Raw genomic sequence first — 24,990 nt, 5'->3', positions numbered from 1 at the left:
GAGGGCAGGATGCCCACAGAAGGAAGGTGTGTAAAGCCAGGGTCACCTTTCACAGCAAAACTTCATAGAAATTAGATGACAGCCCAACCGTGCTAAGAGTTTCTCCACATCAGAGGTTTTGAATTGCAGCAGAATAATTCCAGCATCTGTAATTAGCACTTCCATTAAATCCTCGTTGCTCTCATATTAATTTCAGGAGTTTGGAACTGTCAGGAGCATTATTAAGGGATGCTATCCTTGTCAGGAGCTGCAAATAAAATTTGAGCCTCTAATTAAAAGTTTAGGGCAGCCCTCATTATTTCCTGCATCAGAATAGCAGTTTTGGGCTACCCTTTCAGTCAGTACAGTTTCATTACAGAGGGTCTCTAATTATTTCTGCCTTGGAGCTACTGAAAAAAAAGACAATTTGTTTTTCATATGCTTCTTGGTGCAACCAAATACAAAAATTCCCATTTGTTTCCAGAGCTGGAAGGACAGAGTGGCACTGGGAAGGTGCTGGGAGAAGTCACTCTTGAGTTTTCCAAATTACCTACCTGGACCAACGAAGGCACTGGGAAGTACAAGTCCCACATGAAGGGGGATTAATTGCCCCTTTCATGAAGAGAGAGAAACACACAACAGACTGGGGCAAACACATCCAGGACATATGTTTCCATGGGATTCAGTACAATTACTTTGGCTTTAAAAACAAACCAAACTTCCTGACTCTGGATCCAGCCATGCCTCCTGCACAGTCCTGGCCACAGGAACCTCAGAGAGGAGCTTGTGAGTTTTGGATGGGGAACAGGCATCATGTGGAAAATTAGGTATGGGAAATTTCTTATGGAAAACCTGGCCACCCTGTGCTGCAAAGACTGCACTGCCTGTGTGCTGTTTGCATACACTGAAAAATAGGTGTACAGGCTGAAGGGAAGGCAGGCTGGGGCTGGTGCCAGAGCAGGGCTGCTCTGGGCCTGAAATCAGTGCTCAGGGCTGCAGCTAAAGCAGCTACATGGTCTTCAGCCAAATATTGGCCAGGAAATAAAGATCTGGATGAACTTAAGCTCATTGCAATCTCCTGTCAAACTTGTGTAATTGTTAACATTGGAAAGGGAAGTTTGAAAAATCAAGATGCCTTATTTGATAAATTATAAACAAAGATTTCACTCCAGGAGGATGTTTTGCTTTGGAATTTATGCATTTGTTGTTTAATACAAACTCTTTCAATTTAAAAATCCCCATGCATTTGAGGGGGTTGAGAAACATTTACTAAACCTGATTTTTCCATGCAGAGAGTTGACAGCACTTTTTTTCTTCATGGGCAGTAAATAAAGAAACTGACTCAATCCAGTGAGCTGCAGGTGCTTTTTACACTGTCTGAAGCTGAACATCTCTGAAGACTGAGTTCTGTATTCCCCTGGTTACTTTTTAATTACATTGCAATAAAATTGCAAGGAATCTAATTTTGCCAGACAAAACCCAGGGACTCAGTGGAAGGTGATGGGGGTCCAGCTATTTCACACACTAATTACACCAGCATGAGCCCTGAAATACTGTGCTATTTTTATTCATTCATGAAAAAAAAAAAAGAAGCACTCCCATCTAGAGCTGAGTGACTGCTATTTCATTCTCAAAAATAGTCAATGCATTCTTCATTTCCCAAAAAACAGCTGCCCTCTTCTGTTTCCAGGGAATATTACTACCTTTCAAAATCCTAATGGGCATGCTGTTGAAATCAAAATAAAATGCCATCACTCTGCCTGCCTCCAAACAACAACCCAATCTCAACAAAGCACTGCCACCTTTCTTAAAACCTCTGCAAAGGGGGCAACATTGAATAAGAGCTTGAAACATGGGTCTAAGGAGGGAGTTGCTCGGGATTTCTAAAAGTATGTCTGCAGTGCCATCAGGAGGTGTGATCACAGCATAGGAGGGCTGAGGCCAGGCAGGGTGAGGCACTACAGCCGCCAGGACAGACGGACACCGAGCATGGGTGTGGGGAGAGGCATCCCAGTGCCCCCTCCAGGGACAGCAGCATCCTGAGAGCTCCAGGCACCTGCCAGAGCCCCACAAGGTGTTGCCACCCCTGCTGCACCTGCAGGAATTCTGCATCCAGGAGGCTCAAACACACGGAAACATGAAGTCTTCTAAGGGGCTACAAGACTTTGGTGATTTTTTTTTTCTCTTAATTTTCTGGAAGCCAATTAGAAAACCACAAGCTGAATCTGTACAGTGGGTGAGAGACTTGTCAGTGCTGCCCAAGCAGGACACCACAACCCACAGGAAAGCTGCTGGATCTGCAGGGAGGTGGCAAAATTGGAGCCTGAGAAGGTGGATACCAACTAATATGAGTTATTTTTGAGGTATGAATTACTGTGACCCATTTCCACTAAACCTGACCTCAGTTCTCTATTGTTCTCACTTTCCCAGTTACCAAAGCATCCCTCCAGGGAATAAAGATTTAAATGCTTGTTAGAGAATTTCAGGAGGGTGACTTGTCCCCTCACACAACCATTGCTCACTCATCTCCTCAGCCCCATAAAATGCATCATAAAAATGCCATCTTTACTGCCTAGTAAAGAAAGTTCAAGTGTATAACTGCATTTACATTAAGGTTCAGGACAATAAGATTTGCCTCTTATATCTTACAGCTTGAATTCTATTTTTTTCCTTGAAATAGGAATGAATCCAGTCATACCACACCTGTTCTTTCCCCAGAGAGACAAGAAAGGTTCCACGGAGACAGAAAAACATAGGGACTTCACTAAGGTCCCCTTAAAAAAAAAAAAAAAGCAGTGGCTCAAATAGGTGAAGGTGGAGCAAACAAACAGCTATTCCCTGTTCTGTGCTCTACAGGAAATCTGGGCATGAGGATGCTGATTAAAACTGGCCTCTTCTTGTGCAAGTGGAAATCTTCCAAATAATAGAGCCTGCCTGGACTTAGGGCATCTAGCCTTGTACATGTGCTCCAAAAGAACAAGACTGCTCCCCAAAATATTGCATTTCAGCACCAGTTTAGCTACATAGCAAGAACCTCCACTGCACCTGGTGATTAGGGTTAGAAAGGTAACAACAGAAAGATAGAAAAAAGTGGGAGAGGAGCCAGGTGGCTGCATTCCTCCTCAGCTTGGCTCTGGACTGGCATCTCAGAGCCCCTGTTTTGTTCCTCCTTCCATGGGCTTTCCATCCACACCACTTAACTTCCCACATTTTCCTGTGAGCAATACATTTCCATGCTTTGAGGGTGTAAAAGCTCAACTCTTTGGAAAGAGCCTCAAAGCACACAAAGCAGATGAAGAGAGAACACTCTTTTAGCCCTTCAAAGGCCTAATTTCTGCAAGGTGACAATTTGCTTTGGTTATACAGCAAGTCTGTGGAGGCAAAATGCTGCAGACAGGATTTTTTCACAGTGCTGTAGGTGGAACCAGCTGTATTGGGTTAAAGGCAGCACTTCCAACATAGATAAGTCATTTCTAATAAACAGAAATTGGAAAAGCCTCTAGCACTGAAACAATATTAAAGATTGAATCCTTCTGGGAAAGACATATGATATTTGTCAGGCAAAATTGCCACCAGCCATTCAATGCTATAATTGTGTAACACTGAGTTTTATTCCAAATGCCAAGCATTAAGTGATGCTCCTGCATGATGTCACACAGCTTCACTTCCTTCTGGAGGAAATCTAGATCAAATTCAGCAGCACCTGCTGAGCACAGGGTGACCTCCACCAGTCTCTAGAAAGACACTCAAATATTTGCAGTTTGACTGTGGCACTGCAGCGTCGAGATGAGCTTCTACATGGAAGATGTAGCTTGGAACCAGAAATGTACCCTGGCAGCAACGGGGGACTGCAATCCTTAATTTTGGTGTAGGCAGATCAGACAGCTCCAGCTCTCTGCAGGGAATTGCCCTGGAGAGTTCTAGACAGGCTCAAAGGCTGCAACTGCACCCACTGCAGTTACACAACCACATGCTGATGAATTTAATCCTTCTAGGGTTAAATTCTGTAAAAGACTAACTCGCTTGGGGGTTTAAGCCTTGTTTTCAAAGATAACTTGCAACCAGATTTATGGAAATGCTACAGCAATTTAAAATGTCTGCTGGGGTTGATGAAAATGCCCAAGCAGACTGAGGTGCCAAATGTTTTTAAATGTTACTCGTGACCTATGCTGGTCTTGGGTCCCAGGGTTGGCAGGATCACGCAAGGGAAATTTGAATTTTCTCTTTGTTTCTATTCTTGTTTCTTCCACTGATTACTACTTTCCCTTCTGGGATGTGTATATAATATTCTCTTTAAAGTGTGACAGCCTGTGATCTGAACCCAAGGTGCATCTTTGGGTGCTCATATTTTAGGGAGGCAGGCTCTTATTTGGAAGACCTGTGCAGTATTCACTGTGGGAATATTATGTTGTATGCCAATGACAATAAACGCTGGCTGGCATGTTTCAGCCTCAAAGCTCTCATGAACCATCGCAGGGAGCTTGGCTGCTCATCCATTTACCATGCAGTTTGTTAAGTGGGCAGCCTGACAGTGGCAGTACCACAGCTTCATTTTCTCCTAACAGCTTTAGACAGCATTTCTTAAATCAAGACAAAGGCTTTGAAGTCAGTGAGTGGAGAAGGCAGCCCTGGCTTTGTTACAGCAATCAGAGACACAAGTTGAAAGCATGTATGCTAATTGCCAAGACTGCTGCCATATAATTAGCATATACAGTCTGTACCCAAATTAAGAACTCCCTTGAAAGCTTATTATGCCCTAATATACCTCCAGCATGGCTATACCTATAGCTGTGCTCTGCCCCACCTTTGCATTTCTCAGCAGCTGTGTGAGGATCAACACTAATCCATGTGAACAAGGTGTGTGCAGAAACCTGTCCATGTGTTAGACCCTGGGCAACGCATGGCAGGAGTCCAGGCTGATGTATCTGTCCATCCAGAGCCCTGCTAAGAGGGGAGGTGCTGCTCCATGCAGCCACCCTGACCTCCCAGTGCCTCTCTCTGTGTCCTCACCTGCAGCCTCCAATGCTCCAAAGCTCCAGGTATGTGGCCAAATCTTATATTTTAATCATGGTTGTCATGTTTTTTGTGCTGACACCAAGCTAACAACAGCCTACCCCAAGGACATGGGCTTTATCCAACCTGCTTGGCTCTGCAGAACAATCCTGAGCCTCCTGCATCCTGCCTCTTGCCTGCAACTGCAGCTCAGCCATGGGGAAAGGATAATTCAAGTGGTCAGCAGTGCAGCTTGGATTTTATCACACTTTATTTTAAAGATATAATTGCAACTATGGCAGCTGAACCCTCAGAGTGTCTTGAGATTGTGGGAGCAGCAAAAGATAGACTGGCACTATCCACAGCTGCCTCCCATTCCTCACTTTTGTGTGCCTAGGGTCACCACAACCTTGAAAACCTCTTATTTATATTCTTTTTCTCTTACCCCTTTTCAACAATATCCACTATAAATTGGGGTTTGCATAATAAAAATCTGTGCTTCGTGCAAGTAAATGTTAAAACAAGGTGGAGCCATGCTAACTGCACTTCTGTGACTGTGGCAAGGCAAACCAAAGATACACTGATCAAAACCTGACCCTCATGGACACAGCCACTGAGAGGAGGCACAATAGGAGGCGTGAGAGGCATCCAGCCCTCATGCTTGGGACCTCAATGCCAGCTGCAGACCAGCAGAATGGATGGCAGCCCACAACCCCACCTGACATAAACAAATGCAATATCCTGCAGATGAATGGCTTTGCTCCTCTGCCAGAACTCAGATCTGCTAATCCAGACATGCTCCTCGTATCACCAGCTTTTAAAAACAGGAGATACTTGTCCAAGATCTCAGGTGTTGGGTGGTTTGGCCATTTCCTAATTAAGCTGCTGCTGAGGTGCTGTGAGGTGTTAGAGGAAGCTGCAACAACTGGAAAATGATCTTTAATAATTAGTGGACAAGAATGAGGAGGAAAAGTCCTTAAAGGGACAAGCAAGTACATACATGGCAGAATTTGCCCCTGGAGGCTACTGAGGCCACAGCCCTGCCTTGCACAGGAGCCTCCCCCTTTGCTGAAACAATCCCCTCCTACACAGGTTCCCACAGAGCAAAAGGAGCTATTGTCATAAACGACATCTCAGCCCCCAAACTCTCCAGTCAGCAGCAATAAGAGATTCTTGGCATCATGATGATCTTTCTGCAAGCCTCTTAATTCTGAAGTATTCTTTCCAGACTCCCCAACATATCAGGTGCTAAGCTGTATGTCATCATCTCTTCTGGTGCACAGGGATTTGGAGATTTGACTTTCCTTCTTTTTCATACCTGCGTTCCAACTTTTGTGTTTTTCACATTGGTCATGTTGCATTTAGCAAAGTATACAGTCTGCTTCTTTGGGTGAATATTGAATTCCTGCACAAAATTCCACAGACACACCAATGCAGCCTATTTTATTTCTCATGCAACTGTGTTCATTTCTTATGAGAACCCTACACCTTGTTCTTTAACTCACACTGTCTTTGTGCCTTGTTACTGCAAAACAAGCCTTAGATTAATACTTTTTTAACATCTTCATATGTACTGCAAACACCTGCCCCATTCCCTAGTCTCAGATAATACACTGTGGATGATCTTCCTATCTCTCTTTACCCTCCTGTAATTCCAGTGACTTTACACAGCTCTGCTCCTGTTTCACTCAGGAGGAGTGAAGGGAGCCCAGTGGAATAAGGCCAGTCGAGAACATGTCATTCCCTGAAGGATAGGCCAATAAATCCTCGATATTATCTGCTACAGCAGCTTATTACTATTCAAAAAGAGAGAAGCATCCTTCACTCCAAATACTTTAGGAGAACTAGAAGTAGGAATAAAGGGAATTTATGTGAAGGGGACATAAAATGAATACAGAAGAGCCTCCAAACCTGCACTTTGCAAACCTGCATCCTTTACAATCCTCCTAAAAGCTGTTGCTTTTCCACATCTCCACTAAGTCTTAATGGAAGAAGCAATATTGGAAGATCTCTCTGTCAGGATTCATTATTTTTAAACCATATGCTACAGTCCTAATGCTTTATAAAGCCACTACATGAACAATAAAAATCCAACTATTATTAATCAAATTGGTTTTTAAATCCAGGCATTTTCATCATCCTGGGAGTGGGAGGCTGGATGGAGAGGAGGCAGGGACAGCAGCTTGGTATCCAAAAGCATTGAGTTCAAGCTTACTTTTTAGCCATAGACTTTCTGGAAAAATCATTTTTCCCCAAATTTTACTTCCTCTATTGTAAAATGTTACAGGACAACTATGCGAAGTCCTTAGACACCAGGATAATTGTAGGAGCAGACGGAGGGCTATTTATGCTTTCAAATGACATACTTAGTCTATCATTTTCATCTTTTTTAATAGTATTTTATATGCTGAGTAATTCAGCAAATGCCTGTGACTCTCGGTTAGGTTGCCCAGGTGTCACTATGGTTTTTGGCTGTACCAAACTGCTATAGAATTGGTATAAAATACAACTACCACATGTAGGTATTAAAAAGGCAGTGCTTTAGCAGAGAAACCGATAATGGGGATGTGCTGCTTTGTAGGGGTTTGGTTTCCAGGATGACCAAGCACAGCCTGGATGAACATAAACAGTGAAGGGCTGGGGTGAGATTTAACATTAAACTGCACTTACAAGTTTTTATGACTCTATCTACTATCAGTGAGAACACATAAAGCCTCCAGCATTTCACTGTTAGCACAGAAGTCCCCTAAGCACAGAGGCAGCTCTCATCCCAAATGGTAAATCAGGATAATTCTACCAGTTTCAGTGTTCTCTGTAAGGGTCCAGTGCCTAGAATAAGAGAGGACAGGGGAGTGCAGGGATTCACAGCTGCTTTTACACCCAGATCTGTGCCCCAACAGCAGTCACACCCCCAAATGCCTTTGCTGTGCTCCCAGGGCACTGCCCTTGAGGTCAACAGCTCACTGCACCAACAGCAGGGCTGCAGCACCACAGAAGGGCTGAGCTTTGCCCTTACCTGAGCTGAACTCAAAAAACCCAGATTTTCTCTGCTTCCAAGGCTCCACTCAGAATGTCCTTTCGGTTTGGAGTCATTTATGCTGCACAAGTATATGCTCTTCTGGAGCCCTCAAGTAATGAAAGGGGGAAAGAGCACACTGGTAAAAAAACGTGCAAATGTACGTATCAGGCTCGGCTTGTCCCCAGCTTCTCACAGTCAGAGTTGAAAGTGGCTCAGCCTGGGGCTGCTGCAGAGCTTGTGCTGTCCACTAAGGGGAGAGCACAGACAGAAACAGAGCCTTTTGTGTCCCTCCTGCCTCCCACCCTGCCACATGCTGAGCACTCCCAAACCCTCCCCAAGCCAGGACAGCTCTGAGCTGGCTTTCAGTAACAGCTGGAAGTACACTGACCCTCCTCCAGATTAACAAACCCTACCTTGAATTATACTCCTTTATCAGTGTGTGAAAACATGTTCATGTAGTTGCACTCAGAGCTGGGCTAACTCAGTCATTCCCAGTCCAGCTATGTGCAGCAGCAACACCAAACATCAGGGCTGTGCAATGGTAAGAGCAATATGGTTTATTATATAATGAAGAAAAAAAAAATCATTTTCATCAAGTATTCCCTTATGGGGGTCAGTACAATATAAAGGAAATAAGGAAAAATGTACAAAACAACCTGACAAGAAGGCTCTAGATGAAACATGTTCAAAGCACTTGCAAATGGTGTTGCTGGACAGATGCAGAAGGAAATGAAATAAAGTAATTTTTCCCCTGCAAAATACATACTGAAAAACTGATTTTATTTTCAAAAATTCAATTCTGTCTTTACCTGCAGATATTTCAGGTAAGCTGATACAATTTTAGCTGTGATACATTTTTTAAAGGAGAGATACCCAGAACTGTTTGACCACATTTATTTCAAAGTGGATTTTATTTTCCCTTCCAACTTGAAATGCAGGTGGTAAGCCCAGCTCAAAATAAAAGAAGCTTAGCCACTAACTTCAAACAAACCAGGTCCATATTTCTCCATTTTCTGTTATCCTTTGGCAACCATGGCATTTGTTTTTCCATAATCAGCAACAGATCTCCATTTCATCCAGAGCATCCTTGTATATGTAGTTGCAAAATTTAAAAAAAAAATATCACAAAACAAAAAACACATATAAAACATCAGCAGTGAGAAATTCCTGGAGGTTTTCAAGTCTTGCTCCTAACCCAACTAAAGTCAAGGTATTTCAAACTATTTTAGCCGGAGCAAGACCAAATCCTTACAGATCCAGATAAACGGTCCTCAAAAAGCAAAACCATAAGAGTGTTGTAATCCAAACGGAGGAGTAAAAGACAAACTGAACAATGTACCTTGCCTGGCCCCAGCCAACAAAATATCTTTGCCTTGGGTATTTCATTTACTCCTGACCCAGGCAAGATTCCCATTGTTTACAGTGAGAGCATCACTCAAGTAATGCAGCAAAGGGACATCAAGCATTAGTAAGCTAAAATATGAATCCATGCTTATGGCAATAGCTTTCCCTTCTAATGCCCTATAATAGGCATCTAGGAAAGGAAATAAGCAGCTTTACAGAAAAAAAATCTGCGTTTTGTTACACTGATGACCTTCCTAAGCAACTCCACAGAAGTTTTCAGTGTTCCTTTCAATGTGCATGAAGAAAGCAAAAAGTCAAAAACAGACCAACATTAGGCAAGATTATAACAGATTTACTTATTAGTGCAGAATGCAAAAGAAAAGTTAATGCTTAATACATACAAAATAGTATCGCTTTCATACTCCTCATAAAGTCATGGATTCCACATGGTTTACTTCCTTGCCTTAAAAGAAATGAATGTTTAAATGAAGTGTGAACTTTGTGTCTCTAAAAATAACATCCCAAGTTAGCAAAGGAATCATTTGAGGAAAAAGAAATTGGAAATTGACATTTAATAACAAGTTGCAAGGAAATCCCCATTTTGTTTAGCATGAAAAGAAACAAAGATCCATGGGCCAGATTTGGTTGGGAGGGTTTGGGGTGGGGTTTTGCTGTTTGGGTTTGGTTGGGTTTTTTGCATCAAGGGAAAGAAAACAATAGCTATGTGGGAGGATAAACATTTTCACAAATACAATAAATAATTGTTCTGATCCAAAAGCAAAGTGCGATGTAGAATTTTTCCATTTAAAAACAACCTACAGCATAATGCCTTAAATATTAACAAATCAATTAGTGGTCAGCACAGTAAAATAAATATTAACAGATTGATTTACATTTTGTTTCTAGCAGCAAAGGTCATTAACCTACTGGCCAATGTGACAGCTTCAGAGAAGTCCTGTTTCTTAGGTTTGGTACTTGGTTTAACATTAATTGGGTCTGGAAAATGGCACTTCAGCTGTACAGTGTTCTCCCCAGCCCACCTACGTCAAAAGGGTTTGCCCAGAATGTGTTTTCAGTATTTTTTGAACAGTGGTTTGGAGAACACCTTTCACAAAAAGAAATAAAATCAGGATCTACTCAATGTTGACAAGTATGAGTTTGGATTGTCCTGAACCCTAGGGATAATGGGGAGATTGGGTGTTTTCTCTTTGCAGTCAGCAATTTCCTATGCTGAAAGGGAGTGGGAAGATCACAAGCCATTAAGCAATGCTGAAGAGGGAGAGGAAAGCTTTGGTAGCTTGCAGGAAGGGCCACAACAGAGCACTGGGGCAAAGGGAGTCTCAGCTGCTTCTCCCAGCAAGACATCTTTCCTTCCATGGAGGAAATCTGTCCTACCTTGTCACTTGAGTCCCACTGCCTGCTGTGCACCAGCTCTACAAGCCACCACTCTGAAATTACCAGGATGATCACATTCACTTGTACTCCCTTGAACAGAACAAAGCAGATTCAGGCTTCTCTGCTCAGGGCCGCTACTCCAAACCAGACTCAGCCCTAAGCAGAGAGGAGCTTGCAAGAGCAGCTCCCTGCACATCCCTCACACACCCTCTCAAAAGCACCAGCACACAGCTGGAGCAAAGCAGGTTTTGACACCTCCAGCAGTCACTGGAAATGCCAAATGAGGAGCAGATGGTTGAGCTGGGAGTAGGAGCAGTAACCAAAGCTAAGTGGTGAACAGCTGATTTTTTGGGACATGTGAAAGCAAGCAAAAATGCCTCCTCATCTCTAGCAATAAGCCAGACAGCAGCAGTACCTACAGCTCCTCCAGCTCATATTTCTTTTGTTTTTCTGCTACTAATTGCAGCCTGTAGGAAATACCACACTTTAATTTACAGCCAGAGGGATGTTTAACCAAAATGCAGGGATCACTGTGCTGAAGCACACTGTGGTAAGGTTCATCTAACTCCCTCTGTCCCTCTGGACAGTAGTGTCAGACTGGCAAACCTAAGGACAGGACACAAAGAGAAAACCAGAGCCCTTCTGTCAATACAATGAGGGGGAAAGGCTGATGAGAGATTCTGGAAAGGCAAATGTTCTTCTAAGGCTACACAGGGGGTGAGGCAGGGTGCAGGAAAGCACAGCAGAAACAGATTTACAAAGCTGTCAGAACTGTTCAGTGAGTGCTCCACAACCTGGGCACCTGTTCTACCTTCTCATGTGCTCCAGAGCACAAACCCCATTTAACTGAGTTTTGCACAAGGGAGGGGAAGGAATCCCATTCATGAGGACACCTATTCCTCTGTGTCTATCTGCAGGGCAAGGATCAGCACAGAATGATCTAGGGAGTTGTTTTCAACTACTTTGCAAGCACTCACCTTGCCTGGATTCAGGAAGGCTGCATTCAGCTTGTATGGCTCCCTGATGCTCACTCAGGGAGCTGAAGAAAACAATAATCAATTTCTGAGGAGCAGCCAAGTGCAACAAACCTTTTGAAGGTGGACTGGGAAGATGAATAAAGACTACCTGGATTTCTTTTGTTACTCATTCTTCATTTTTTAAGGCAAGCAGAAAGTCCTTCTGGAATGCAAGAGGCAGGATCACAATGGCAATAAAAGGAGGCGGGGGAGCTACCTTCAACACTATGCACTAGGTACAATTCATCCCTGCTAAAATCCTACTGAAACTAACGGAGCTGCATCTAATTCCAGCTGCCTGAAGAGGGGTGAGAGATGAGCAAGTCATGGTGCTTTCTGGACCCTCTCTCTGCACCTGCCACTGAAGTCAGTGAAGCTACACCAGTGCACAGTTCCAGCAGCACAGTGGGGGATCAGATGCAACAAAAGCCACCTACGTGCTGCACTTGCCACTGGAGACACTGTGAACTGGATTCCAATCACAGCTCCTCACATCTACCCAAACAAGCAGAAGAATAATTGACAGTCCTACTTCTGCTCTTCTTCCCCTTCCTACTTTTGCTAAGAAATATCAAAACAAACACACACACCTTTTGAATTTGTCTACGACTCAAAAGTTGCTTAACAAGTTTCTTGAATACTTCCATGAGGCCAAAAAGCTGTTACTCAAACAATCATCACCCTGACATTTAAATCCTACATAACTTTGGATTTTTGATGGTCCCTAGAACAGTCAAGTATACATCAAGGAATGGAATTAAAACCCATCCTGAGATGGAAAAAGAAAGAGGGAGGGAAAGTCAACCAGTATTGGCAGCGCTAGTTCAAAGCAAGAAGTTTCATCTTTGCTAGGCTTTGTCCAGGGAATGGCATGGAAGTGGGACACATCAATTTCTGTTACCCAGAGTCCAGGCAGCCTTGCTCTTCCAGAACAAGGACTGTAGGCTAGAGACCAACTCTTGCTCTCCTCTACATCAACATGCAAAGAAAGCACAGCTGACAGCTCCTTCCATCTATTCTCAACCTCAGTCTAAGGCAGAATCAGAGCACAGCACATCTCACCTGAGCAGGTTTGCTTTCCAGTTCACTTCACTAAGCCACTGAGATCCCCAGAGATTCTCTTCAGGGAGATGAGCTACACCCATGGTATATTAAGGTGTCCAGGCAACAATATCAAGAGTAGAAGAGTATTTCTGAATGGGGCTAATCAGCTGAAATCCATAAAGGAGTCTGCATCACAGAGGAAGAGATCCTCCAAGGAGAAGAGGTATGCACAGCCTTTCTACAAGGATGTGGAAAGAACCTACTCTGGACTGTAATGAGGGCCAGAAGCAGCAAAGTGTGGACAAATACACCACCTAATTCACACATTCACAGGCCCTACTCCTTCCCCTCTTACAAGCTGCCCAGAGATTCAGTCTGCTGTAGGGAAGCATTCTGGAGCACTGCTCTGTGGTGTGCCAAGAGGGGAGTGGGCTTTGCACAAGGTCCACCCATGTGGTAGGACCACAGAAGTTTCCAGCACTTCTTGGGCTTTGCATATTCATGCAGAAGGCTGGGGAGAAGACACAGTTCCTCCCCACCACTCAACACAATGAAGAGCCTTAGATAATTAGCAAACAAACACCAAAAACACTTCATGTCCTGCACAGCGTCATCCTGCCGACTATGATAGAAAGAAAACCTAACCATACCAGTAAGTTTGCAGGTGTTACATGTACAGCTCGAGAGCACACTCCTACCCAATGGAGCACAAAGCAGGGCATGTGGCAAACAGCAGGCGAGAGACAAGCTGCTCTAGTTGCAAACTACTGCCGAGGGCGGCGCGTCATTGGACGTAGCCCAGGTTCTCCATCTCGCTCCTGTAGCGCTGCTCGGACACTTTGCTCTTGTGCTGTTTGCTCTCCAGGTGCTGCCGGAACTCCAGCTCCTCGCTGGCGCCCGCGTTGCACATGGAGCAGTAGAACTGCCCGCTGGGCGTCACGCACATGGCCAGGTCCCGGGGGATCCTCTGGCGCGAGCGGGGGTTGAAGTAGGGACCTGGGGAGCCAACAGAAAAGCTGGGTTTACCTGTAAGAAATCAAAGCTTGAGGCAGCTCAGTGACAATGCCTAAGTCCAACAAATGACTGAAGAGCAAAGATTTGCTTCTTTAACAGATTAGAGTCAAGGCTTATTTTCCCCACAACTGCTCTGCTGATTTCCAGGTTGACAGAGGTGTAGCACTTGTTATTTTATAAAAATGTCCCATTCTTATTGAAAATCAGGAATCTAATAATTTAATTAATTAATCAATTCTTTTTTTTTTTTCTTTTAACCATCTAATTGTAGAACTGGAACAGTATTTTGATTATAAGCTGCCTCAGTTTAAAACTCACAAAATTATATTTAATAGAACTTTAAAAGATTTATCTTTTCCCCATGACAGTGATTAGAATGACATGATTAAACCAAGCTTTACCAGGATTCACAGTTTCAGCTAATGTGTGCTTGTAAAACAACCTATCATGAAAAAGAGAAATAGATGCCTGGCTGGAGACTGTAATACACTCTTTAAATCATAGTAAAGAGGCAAACTTAGTATCTAACACCTGAGGAAGGACTCTATGCTAGGAACAGATGGTCTTAGAGGGAGGCTAACATGCTCTCTCATTCTGGTCATGGGAGTGCAAGTACAGGTTGATGTGCCACAGTAGGAGTCAAAGCACCTGGCCACCTGCCAAGAAAATAAAGCAGGAAAACTGTCACCACTTAGAGCAGCCTTAGAGACAGGCAGATGGTAAATTAAGTTACAAACTGAGAAAAAGAACTAACAAGCAGGCTGACAAAACAAAGCAACTTTAGCAGCTGGGGAAAAAAAAACCATGCAGATATGAAGGATCAGCAGAGCTTGGACCAGCTCCTTTCACAACCTGACTCTGCTAAAACAGACCTCAGAAACAGAAGAAGAACAAGTCTATTTATTATTAATTACTATTCCAACTACAGAATAGATGCAAGCTCCAAGTTACCTGTGTTGTTCTGAACCGCATACGTGTTTCTTCTGTTCTGCATCATCTTATATTCATTCCCTTCTTTCCTTGCCCTTCGTTTGCCTAGTTCTGAGGCATCCCTGCAGATTAAACAAATATGAACAGCTGCAATTCAGAGTTTTCTGACAAAAGAACTGTCAGAGGCACTGCCACATGCTTTCAGCCTGAGCATGAGGTTGAACAATACCTACGAGAATGAGTTATTCTGTGCCTCTGCAAGACGCAGCCGCTTGGCGTGATTTTTCCCTTGGTAGTGAGCCTGTGCCACAGCCGGAGAACTAAATGAGGCATCACAAAGCTTGCAGTAATCATTCTCTGTAGCCAAGATCACTCGGCCACCTGGTTTGCTGGATCCCATCTAGCAGCAAAGGGAGAGACAGCATGTGAAACAGAAGAAGGTTAAATCGCTGAAATATTTCAATCTAGAGACTGAGAGCACTGCCGTCCTCATCAGACAGCAGGAGAGCTGGAGTTAAAGCCCATGGATTAGGACACTCTCAAGTTGTCCCCAAAGTGTTCTTACAAGAAATTCATTGTTCCTGCATCGCCTCCAGGAGAGCCTGCAAATTCCTGGCCTGAGGTGGAGAGAAAAGCAATCTGAATAAACAGCTCTGCAACAGCCACAGAGGCTTGTTTACATCACAGCAATCATTTAACTCCTGACTGCTGGGAGCTGGTGAGCAGTGACTTTCACTCTGAGGAACACCCACTGAAAGGCAGAGGTGCTTCTCTCTCCTATTCACAGTGCACCTAATCTCTCCACAGCACTCTGTCTTTGCACAGTTCTGTGACCACAGCAAGAGGAAAAAAAAAAAAAAAAACAGTAGCAAAGCTGCCAAACCTCTGATCCTTAACCTTCAGGTGGGAGAACACCTGGATCCAGACTTCAAAGGAAGGATCCAGTCTCACATGAGTAGCTCCTGCTATATGAAGGACACCTTCATGTGTCTGTGGAGTCAGACTACATCCAGCGACCCAGGCAGGAACCATGCCTCCTCAGCACGTACCATCCAGGGAAAAGTGTTTTGTAAACAGTGCAGCAGCAGTGATTCATGCAGCCATGTCACTGCAGCACTTGTCAAGCCAACATCCTTCCACATCTCCTTTGATTCTGTTCAAACTTAGAGACACACAGTTCTGACTTGCAGCTTACAACGTGAACCCTCACATGGCCCCAGAGGTATTTTTACTGCCATGGGCCATTTATTTCCTCCATTAAAAAACACACCACCAGATATCCTGGCAGGTACAACAGCCACATCCCCGTGCCCCAGGCGGGACCCCACCTCATCTCAGTTCACATCTGTGAGCTGCAGTGCCAATTTACACGGGGCCAAATCTCCCTCTGGCCAGGAACAGTCGGCCACTCTGCAAATGCTTCTGCTTCCCTACAGGCAACACAGCCTTATGCTGTGGGGACTGACAGGCAGAGCTTCAATCCCCGTGACCCTGCACAGTCACAGGCAAAAGCCAGGTTAGCTGTCACATCTCATGACAAACCCAAGGGATGAATTCTAGAAGGAGATAACAAAAACCATCTCTTTTTTCCTCTAATGTGCCCAAAACAGAATTAATCTGGATCACTGAGGGAACAATCCATTCACTCTGCACACAGGAATGAGCACTTCAAATGGAGCAACAAAAGAGGAATTAGCTAACAGCCCTGGGCAATGGGTGTAGGAGCACCAAAGCACTTTTTCCCTCTCTCAACAGAGGGATGATTATGCAGAGAGGATGCCACACCCTCACATCCAAATCCAATTCCAGCAATGCTGTTTTATACCTGCCCTTACACAGCTGTCATCAGGAGCACACTGGACTTACCTAGGAATCAAAATATTTGCCAGGCAGAAATAGAACATTTGAAGTCAAGCACTGTGCTGCAAGTGCAGATCAATATCTGCATCTTCAAAGGAAAGCAAACAGCTCACAACAGGCCATTTCCATCATCCTGTGCCACCACAAGGAAAATTCTTTCCCAACTCCTGTGGTAATCCTCAAAACCTGAGATCTGGTTGTCCTTACTGGGGTTAGGTGACAAGCAAGATGATCTCAGTCCCCTTCCCATGCCTTACCTGAGTTGGAAGGGAGACAACCTGAGGCGGGGCAGGCTCAACAGAATTACTCATCCTGGCAGGTGCAGGACAGCTGTTGGCAGCATAGTAATTCCGGAGTTTCTTACTGTGGTTTTTACCCTGCAAAGATAACCCAGATTAATCACTGTCCTAACAATAGTATCTTACTCTGAAAGACAAAGGATCCAGAGACTGAAATGAGAAAGTGTCCATGAAGGTGGCAGCTCAGGTAAAGGAGCTGTCACCCAGCTCTGAATTTAAGAGATGCAGGCATTCCTCCCTTTCTCCAAAATTCTCAACACCCAGAATGACTGGGCCCCATCTTCAGCTGATTTTCTCAATAAGTTTACAATTAGTTTTTCAGTCTGTTTCCATTTCACTTAAAACCAGTATTTTGTGTTTTAAGACTATCAACTGCTTTGCACAGTTTTTTGATATGCCTAAACACACAACACAGATTTCCTAAGACTGCAAACTTGAGTTAAAACATGAGATTGAACTTAAAACCCACTTCATATTTTATTTTCTCTTGAAAAACATATATATGTTTTTGGTGTTCTGAAAACCTGATAGAATAACACGAGACTATGCATATGCACATTGTGGATGCATAGTAAGAAAAATGCAAGTTATGTAAAAATTCGCTTCCATCCCCTCATGGCAGAAATCCTGCAGAAGTAAGATGTTAGAAGTGTCACACCAAACCAACCTACCCCTTCACTAGCAGGATACCACTTTTTCAGGGCCAACAGCAAATCTGAAATCTGGCTCTGGTGTCCTGAGGTTATGGACAACCACCCTTTTGCATTCACTGGGGGAGAAAGTCACTATCTCAAATGCTCATGCAAATACAGCACTAGGTAGAGAGGCTGTAGGAAAATGGGATAATACAAGGCTGGCATGTTCTATCTTTCAGCAAGAAGCATATGCAAAGAGTCCTTAACCTATTTCAGAAAGCTCAACAACATCAACTCAAACAAAATAAATTTCATCTAAGCCAACCCAGCTTATGAGAGTTTGCATAAAAAGCCCCACCAGATCAGTGCTGCGCATAGTCTCAGAAAGGAGACCCTGATAAACACATGGCAGCAGCCCCTTTCATAATAACACACCTGGATCCAGCAGAAAACACCTGACCAGGCCTCATAAAATAATGTCTGGAATTAAAAGGTCAATTTTACTAAACTAGTGTAGATGTCAAATACAGGTTGCATAAAACAAAGGAAAAATCACAAGTGCCTGCCTTTTCACCCATGCTATCTTGGCACCACTTCTCTGTCCCTATGGACAATGTTTTTGCAAAAAGCTCCAGTAACAACACCTTAAAAGAAAGCACTGCAGCATGCCTGGACAACCATCAAATCCAAGCAAGGTGAAGACATGTCTACAGAGCAGTTTCAGTCCATGAGGTGGTGCAGAGGAAGCTCCAGATGAGCAACTTGAATGCTGCTGCTGGTGTGCAGCACTCAAAACCCCCTCGAGAAGCTGAGTTAGTCCTCCTGCATTAGCCCACACTTCCCTCTGTGCTACCACAGCAACGCTGCTGGCAGTGCTCGTGCTGGCACAGGAATGTCTCCACAAGCTGCAGATGCAGCAGCCCCAAAAGCTGAGCCTCCTGCTGCTCTTCTTACCTGGTAATGAGCCTGGGCTTGCTGGGCCGAATTCAGAGTGACATTGCAAAGCTTACAGCACAGGGGCTTACATAGTTCCTCCAGCATAGGGTCCTGCTCCACCACCTTGGCAAGCTCCTCTTCTTGTGTGTGATGAAAGGAAGGCCCCAGTCCGAGAGACTTTGGTGGGGACAGTGGTGAGCTGGCTCTTGGCCTTGTAGCCACTGACATAGGAAGGGATGAAGGCTTCTCAGGATGAGGAAGAAGTTCTGCTTGCTGTAGAAGAATCATTGGCCAGGAAGACTATGGGCATGCTAATGCTGAAGGAGGAGGAGTCTTCTTCAGATCTAGACCAGAAAGACACAAATGCTGAAATAAGCAACAAGAACAGGAACATCAAGGATCCAGGGGCAATCCCTGTAACTCCACTGCCTCTACTTCATGCCTTTTCAAAATGCCAAGCAGGATAGAGTCAGTTTGCAACACTTTACCGCCCACGGGAACAGCAGCATCCCAGACAACCAGGGCCACATTACAAGATAGTTACATAAGGAGTGGGTCCCCTGGCACCCTCCTGGCAGGTGAAGATTCCTGACACCCACAGCACCTGACAGCAGCACTCTCTCCCCAGTGTTCCATGCCCACAAGAAGTGGGCACATACACCATGCACAGCACACAGAGCTGTGTCACTGGGGGGATACATCCACCTTCCACATCCTCCTTTGGAAGCCCAAGGACAAGATCACTCTCCAAGACCTAAACAAATATTACAGCAGACTACTGCAACGAACGTTTACTAAATCCAAGTAGTTCAAAGCAGATGTATTGTATATAGGTAGATGCAAAATACATAAACACATCTATCCCTCAAATACTCACAAAGACTTTCCTGAGGAAAAGCTTTCCTCCAGTAAGACAACAAAAGAGAAAGAGTGGGAATGAGCTGGAGCACACCTTGTTGTACAGTCAGCTCCCAAGGGCTCTCCCCCATGGTCTTCTTGAACGACCTTGAGCTATTTTTCACATTCCATTACTAACTACAAGCAATGCAACATTTAGAGCTACATCTTATTCTGCAAAATGGAGAACTTATCTCATATTAACCTTTATTCAATTATTTCTCAGTTAATTCAAGTTATTAGAACTAGCTCCACATTTCCAACAAGAGGTTGTGAGAGATTTATTTAATTAAAGTTTATAAATCACATCTACAGCCCAGATGAACATCCCTAGAATAATACAGAGCAGTGACATTATGAATTAAGGCATAGCTACTTTTGTTCATGTCTTATTAGCTTCTTATCATAACAAATCCTGTTCAGTGCCACACTGGGATCAAGAGAAGCATTATCTTGGCCTTTGCAGATCATTCCCAGCTAGGGCTCCATTGGCACCAACCATGTTTATGCTCTGGGCTCTGTTCATTTGTTTAAGCAAATAAAGAGACACATCTACATTTTAAAGCAACACTTGTGGAAAATTAGGGAAAATTACATGAAATGCCACTAAGGAATTTTGTTCCTGAGTCCCTTTTGAAAATAGGGACTTCAAAGGCATTTAGGAACCTGAAGAAGCAGATAGCATTTATCTGAGATAACTTCCGGGATTTTCAACCTGCTAAAATTAGCTGAGGATAAATACCTTCCACACTCAAGCTATGGAAAATCCCAGTTGAAGCCTGCAATTTTAGGTACTGTATTATCTTTGGATCTCTCTTCCCAGAGAGATCTATGTTCAGCTAGGAAAAATAAAACATAATTTAAATGAATGAATGGGACTAAAGCATTCAAGCGACAAAACCATTTCTGAAATGTTTCTCTCAAACCAAAATTTACTCTAATACAAGACTGGAGGCAATTCACTAATTACTAATATTAAAAGTAAGGAAAAAAATTAAAATTATTAAAAAAGAAAAAAGACAGTATGCACTGGCTTGGGGACAATGTTTTAAAGCAGTAACAGAGACACCATGAGTTTTCATGTTTATATTATTCCTCCACCACCAAGGATCTGCAAAATTTCAAAGCTAGAATCCACCACAAAGAAGGAAGAGGATACACAAGAATGGTGCTGCAAATCAGCCATCAGCAGTGTAAATACTTTAGTGTTACCTAACCCCATTCCTATTTTCAGCACACATGACCCTGGTTAAACAGAACAGAAGACAACTTTTTTATCTTTATTTTCCTCAACTAGTACTCTGTAGACAGTCTAATTAACTTCTGTGGGACTACAGATGGAATGAGTTCATGTTGGTTAAATACATCATAACACAGGCCTATCAAGGCAGTTTAAATCAACTATGCAAGCAGGTACACATGCCAGCTAATTTCAGAGTTTTATTGCACGAGTATAATGGGCCCCTTACCTTAAAATTAGGGTAAATTATAGCCAAATACTTTGCAGAGCAACATAAAGAGATGCACAGTAAATGGCAATTGAGATTCATCTGCTTAATTTTGCATGAGCATTTGTTGCATTGCATTTTCTTACAACTGTCACAAATGGGATTTGTCATATACAGGAGGGAACAGTGCTTACAGGGGAAAAGGTATAATGTAAGATTCTTAGTAAATCTTTAACTGTAAGGTCATTTACTGTTTCTTAAAGTAAGCAGTTGTCTGAAGATAAAATTAAGGTTGTATGAGCAATTTCCATAATAAGACTTCTTGATTTGGCTTATGCAATGTATGTAATTCTGGTTTTCCTCTGACAGTGATCTTTAACCACTGAAATTGCTCAAGTTATGTTCATTTCTTTGTTCCTTTAATCCTCCACTGCTGGTTGTTACAGCTACCCTGCCCAGGAAAAGGAAAAAGAACATTTCTAACTCCTCCTTTCCCTTCACATGAGAAGCTGTAAAATGTTTACCCTAGGACACAACAAAGGCACCTCCATCACCAGAGACACCAACCAGCGGAGCCCAAGGCAGGGTAGGGATGCAGCTCTCCAGGGTGAGCTGAAGGAGCCATTCTGCCCCAGGACAGCACCCCTCAGAGCTCAGCCACGCCAGGATACACTTCCACCCAATCCAGCTGTCCTTGAGTGGATGACAGGGGGACAGGTGCAGAGCCCTTCTCCCTCCTTTCACCAGGGCATCCCAAGGGCAGCGCTGAAGGAGGAGACCCAGGCTCCATGAGTGCCACAGCCTGGTAATGCCCACCTAAAGGGGAGCAACCTCCCCGGCTGGCACCAGAACAGAGCTGGGAAAGGAGCTGGTCCTGCCTCAAATCTAAGGATGGGGAAGGCATGGCCTGACTTTCCTTGGTGAAAAGAATAAACCACAGTGAGAAATCTATGTGTCCCACCACAATTGTTTTTCAAAGGCAGCTGAGGCAACTAACAACAAAGATGAAATCTGCAGAAATGGTGAACAAGCTGTGAGTTCCACTGCTCTATCTTCGAGACAGGAGGCATTTCTTCTCAAGTTCACTCGTCTATCAATACGTGGACATCTCTTAATGTAATTGTGCCATAAAGTTTCCTTTGGCCACGCACCGGGCCTACACCCTTCCCCACGAAAGGCAGGTTGTTTTGTAACGCTGCAGGGATTGAAGGCAGCACCAAACACACACACACAGCATGCACAGCTCTACCTTAAGGTGCGCTGACCTCCGCTGATGAGGATACACATTTAGCAACTCAGAACCATCCCTTACGTCAACGGGGCTATCACAAACCAGGGTGTAAATCCCGACTCCCCGCAGGCATTCCTGCAAAGCTGCTTGCCTCGCAGTCTGGGGGGCTGGAGAGCAATTTAAAAAATACATGCCCTGCTACCGTACTGCCTGGGCACCACCGCAACCTCAGGGCAGCGCCGCACCGTTCCGGGAAGGCACAGACCGCAGCCGAGAGGCAGCGACGGGCATCCGCATCCCCCGGGCGGCTCGGAACGCAGCGGCAGAGGGGAGCGATCCCCCGGCACCACCCCGCAGACCCCCGCACACCCGCACCTACCGCGGACAGGCAGGGCCGGGCCCGGTCGGGCGCTCTCAGCTGCGGGAAGTGACGGCGGCGGGGGCCGGACGGGGCTGGGCCCGCCGCGCCGCGCTGGGGCGGGGCCGCCGCTCCGCACAGCCCCGGGCACCGCGGGGAGAGCTCCTCCAGCAGCCGCGGCTAATGCTCTTCGCTCCTGACCCCTGGTTCTGCACAAATCCTTTTTCCTTTTTTTTTCCTTCTTTTTCTTTTTTTTTTTTTTTTTACAGCAGACGTTACAATGAAGCTGATTTGCATATATAAACATCTTCTTATTCATGCTGCTCGTAGCCAAAATGAGTAATGCTTTTCCCCTCGAGCCACCAAGGCCTCACCCGTGTGGTTGGGCCACCCCGTTTCAAAGCATATGGAGTTTCTGTTGATTTTTCTCCCCTTTTGTTGGAACAGGAAAGTGCTGAGAAGTCACTACAGGCTGAAACCATCGCCCAGATTTTACAGTAGCTGTCAGCCAAGCCATTTGGCAATTCATTGGTTTGACACAATGATTGTTACTAATTTTTGTTAGATCTTTTTAAAAAGTCCATTAAGCAGATTCATAGAATCATAGCAGAGTTTTTGGGTTGGAAGGCCCCTTAAAGACCATCTCATTCCAACGCCCTTGCCATGGGCAGGGACACCTTCCACTAGCCCAGGTTGGTCCAAGCCCTGTTGAACCCAGCCTTGAAGAATTCCAGGGATGGGGCAGCAACAGCTTCTCTGGGCAACCTGTGGCAGGGCCTCACCACCCTCATGGTCAAGAATTTCTTCCTAATGTCTGATCTAAATCTGCCCTCTGTCAGTTTAAAGCCATCCTCCCTTGTCCTATCACTACATGCCCTTGTCAAAAGTCCCTCTCTGGCTCTCCTGCAGGCTCCCTTTGGGAAGGATGCTGCAGGACGGAATCAGGAGCCGTGGTGATGTGGAGCCGAAGCAGCGAAGGGGCAGTTTGCCAGCAGGAATGCTCCCGAAGTCTGCTCTGCCCGGGGTGTGCTGGGTGTGTTCTGCCATGTCCTGCACGGCTCCCACCTACTGCAGAGCTGCCTGCAGCATCTCAGCCTGGCCACGGCTGTGAATATGGTCCCATGCTAGACCCTGGGGCTTGGAGAACTACTCCAAGTAAGAGAATTCACCAACTCCAAAACTTGCTTATGCCATCTCCGTTGTTGAAAGGATAAATATCCCTTGACAATAGAGTGATTTGCCAAAACGCCTTAACAATTAATAACCGTGTCCCTCCTCCCTATCATCACCTCTGTGCCACCCTCACTTGTTGCATCTTGTTGGCTCTCGCCAAGGTACCCCAGCACACACCCTGAAAACCCACGCCCACTTGGGAGTGCGTGTTTACGATGCTATTTCTCTTCGACTTCTAATTTGTATGGGCTTTCGCTTGGCGGGCCAACAAAACACCGGACTCACGTACAGCGCCTTGATGCCAGTGGCAGCTGACTGTAAAGAAACCTGGTGGTCCAAAAGTGGGAAACGGGTCAAGACTGGGCCAGACGCGCTGCGATGTGCAGGGCACGGGGGTGTCACTGACATCAGGGCAGCAGCCGGGGCAGGACGATCCCCCAGCACACGCCGCTCCCCCGACCCCCTCCCCGCCACCACCGGCGCCGCGCCCGCCTCGCCCCGCCGCGGTTCCCGTTCCGGCGGGCGGTGCCTTCCCCATCCGGGGTCAGCCCCGCTCCCTTCCTGTTATTCCCGTGCGGGAGGCGGCGGCTGTCGGGGAGCGGCTGCCGGCGCCGCTGCCGCCCGCGCCCGGGGCACAGGCAGCGGCCGAGGCGAGCGGGGCGGCCGCAGCGGCGGAGGCGGCGGCGCGGCCCGGGGCGCGGCCGGCCCGGGGAGGCCGCGGCGGGCGGGTGAGTGAGGCGGGCGCGGCGGGGTCGTGAGGGGCCGCTGCCGGAGCCGTGAGGGGCCGCTCCCGGAGCCGTGAGGGGCCGCTCCCGAAGCCGTGAGGGGCCGCTCCCGGAGCGCCGCTCGCTGACGGGATTCGGTGGCACCGAGGGGCCGTGGGGCAGAGCTCCCCCGCCGCATCCCGCGCTCGGGGCGCTCGCAGGGACGCGACCCGGCAGAGGAAGAATAGCGGCTTGTTGTTTTCCAGCGTGGGTGTCTCCAGCCCTGGAGTGGAGCTGTTTGCTGGGGATGGGGCTGGGTGATGCCGCTGGGAGCAGAGCCTCTCCCGATGGGTGTGTGTGGATCCTGCCGCTTCCAGATGCGCTCGGCTGACAGCAGCAGTGTCTCGTCCCTGCTCCGTGTAAAACCTTCTCTCCTAGTTTATGCTGCCCAGAGATCGGTTTGTACTGATGTTAAATATGGAACTGCTGTTTCTTGCCAGTATTTGTGTGTTTTCTGGTAGACTCTATATTAGCAAAACTTTGGCCACTAGCACAAACTGCTTGTTTGTTTTTCTTTGGGGCTTTCGTGGCTGTTTTCAGTATTCCTTAAGTTATTAAGATATCGGGCCAATTACTTCTGTAGCTGTTATGGATATGTCTTTAATTTTTATAATTTTTGTGTATATTTCTTTTCTTTTTTTGACTAAAGACCTGAT

General features: G+C 45.5%; 2 protein-coding genes across 7 annotated transcripts in view; one reads left to right on the top strand and one right to left on the bottom strand.

Annotated features, from left to right (window-relative positions):
- Positions 1-8,532: 8,532 nt before the first annotated feature.
- Positions 8,533-24,080, bottom strand: ZMAT3 (zinc finger matrin-type 3). Of its 5 annotated transcripts, none has more exons than XM_030280560.4 (6): positions 23,860-24,080; positions 18,482-18,807; positions 16,851-16,970; positions 14,967-15,133; positions 14,755-14,855; positions 8,533-13,785 (listed from the first exon to the last, which is right to left on the bottom strand). In XM_030280560.4, exons 2-6 carry the CDS (start codon positions 18,749-18,751, stop codon positions 13,574-13,576), a joined length of 870 nt encoding a protein of 289 aa, XP_030136420.4. In that variant the 5' UTR covers positions 18,752-18,807; positions 23,860-24,080; the 3' UTR covers positions 8,533-13,573. The 5 variants fall into 5 exon arrangements, with proteins under 5 accessions (XP_030136420.4, XP_072789582.1, XP_072789584.1 ...); XM_072933481.1 differs by having other exon boundaries at positions 8,533-13,815; positions 23,860-23,991; XM_072933483.1 differs by lacking the exon at positions 23,860-24,080 and adding an exon at positions 22,419-22,597 and having other exon boundaries at positions 8,533-13,815.
- Positions 24,081-24,086: 6 nt separating this feature from the next.
- Positions 24,087-24,990, top strand: part of PIK3CA (phosphatidylinositol-4,5-bisphosphate 3-kinase catalytic subunit alpha) — a 41,265-nt gene continuing 40,361 nt past the window's right edge. Inside the window, exon 1 of one of the 2 annotated variants that reach the window (XM_072933476.1) lies at positions 24,087-24,298. The gene's annotated coding sequence lies outside the window, so the exon portion shown is untranslated. Of the gene's footprint in view, positions 24,299-24,362; positions 24,733-24,990 lie in introns of those variants that run through there. The other variant, XM_072933478.1, reaches the window with a different exon arrangement.

The sequence above is a fragment of the Taeniopygia guttata genome, chromosome 9 (assembly GCF_048771995.1).
Source record: "Taeniopygia guttata chromosome 9, bTaeGut7.mat, whole genome shotgun sequence".
Taxonomy (NCBI): Eukaryota; Metazoa; Chordata; class Aves; order Passeriformes; family Estrildidae; genus Taeniopygia; species Taeniopygia guttata.
The sequence above is the reverse complement of the archived record's forward strand: the minus strand, read 5'-3'. Positions and strand labels throughout refer to the sequence as shown.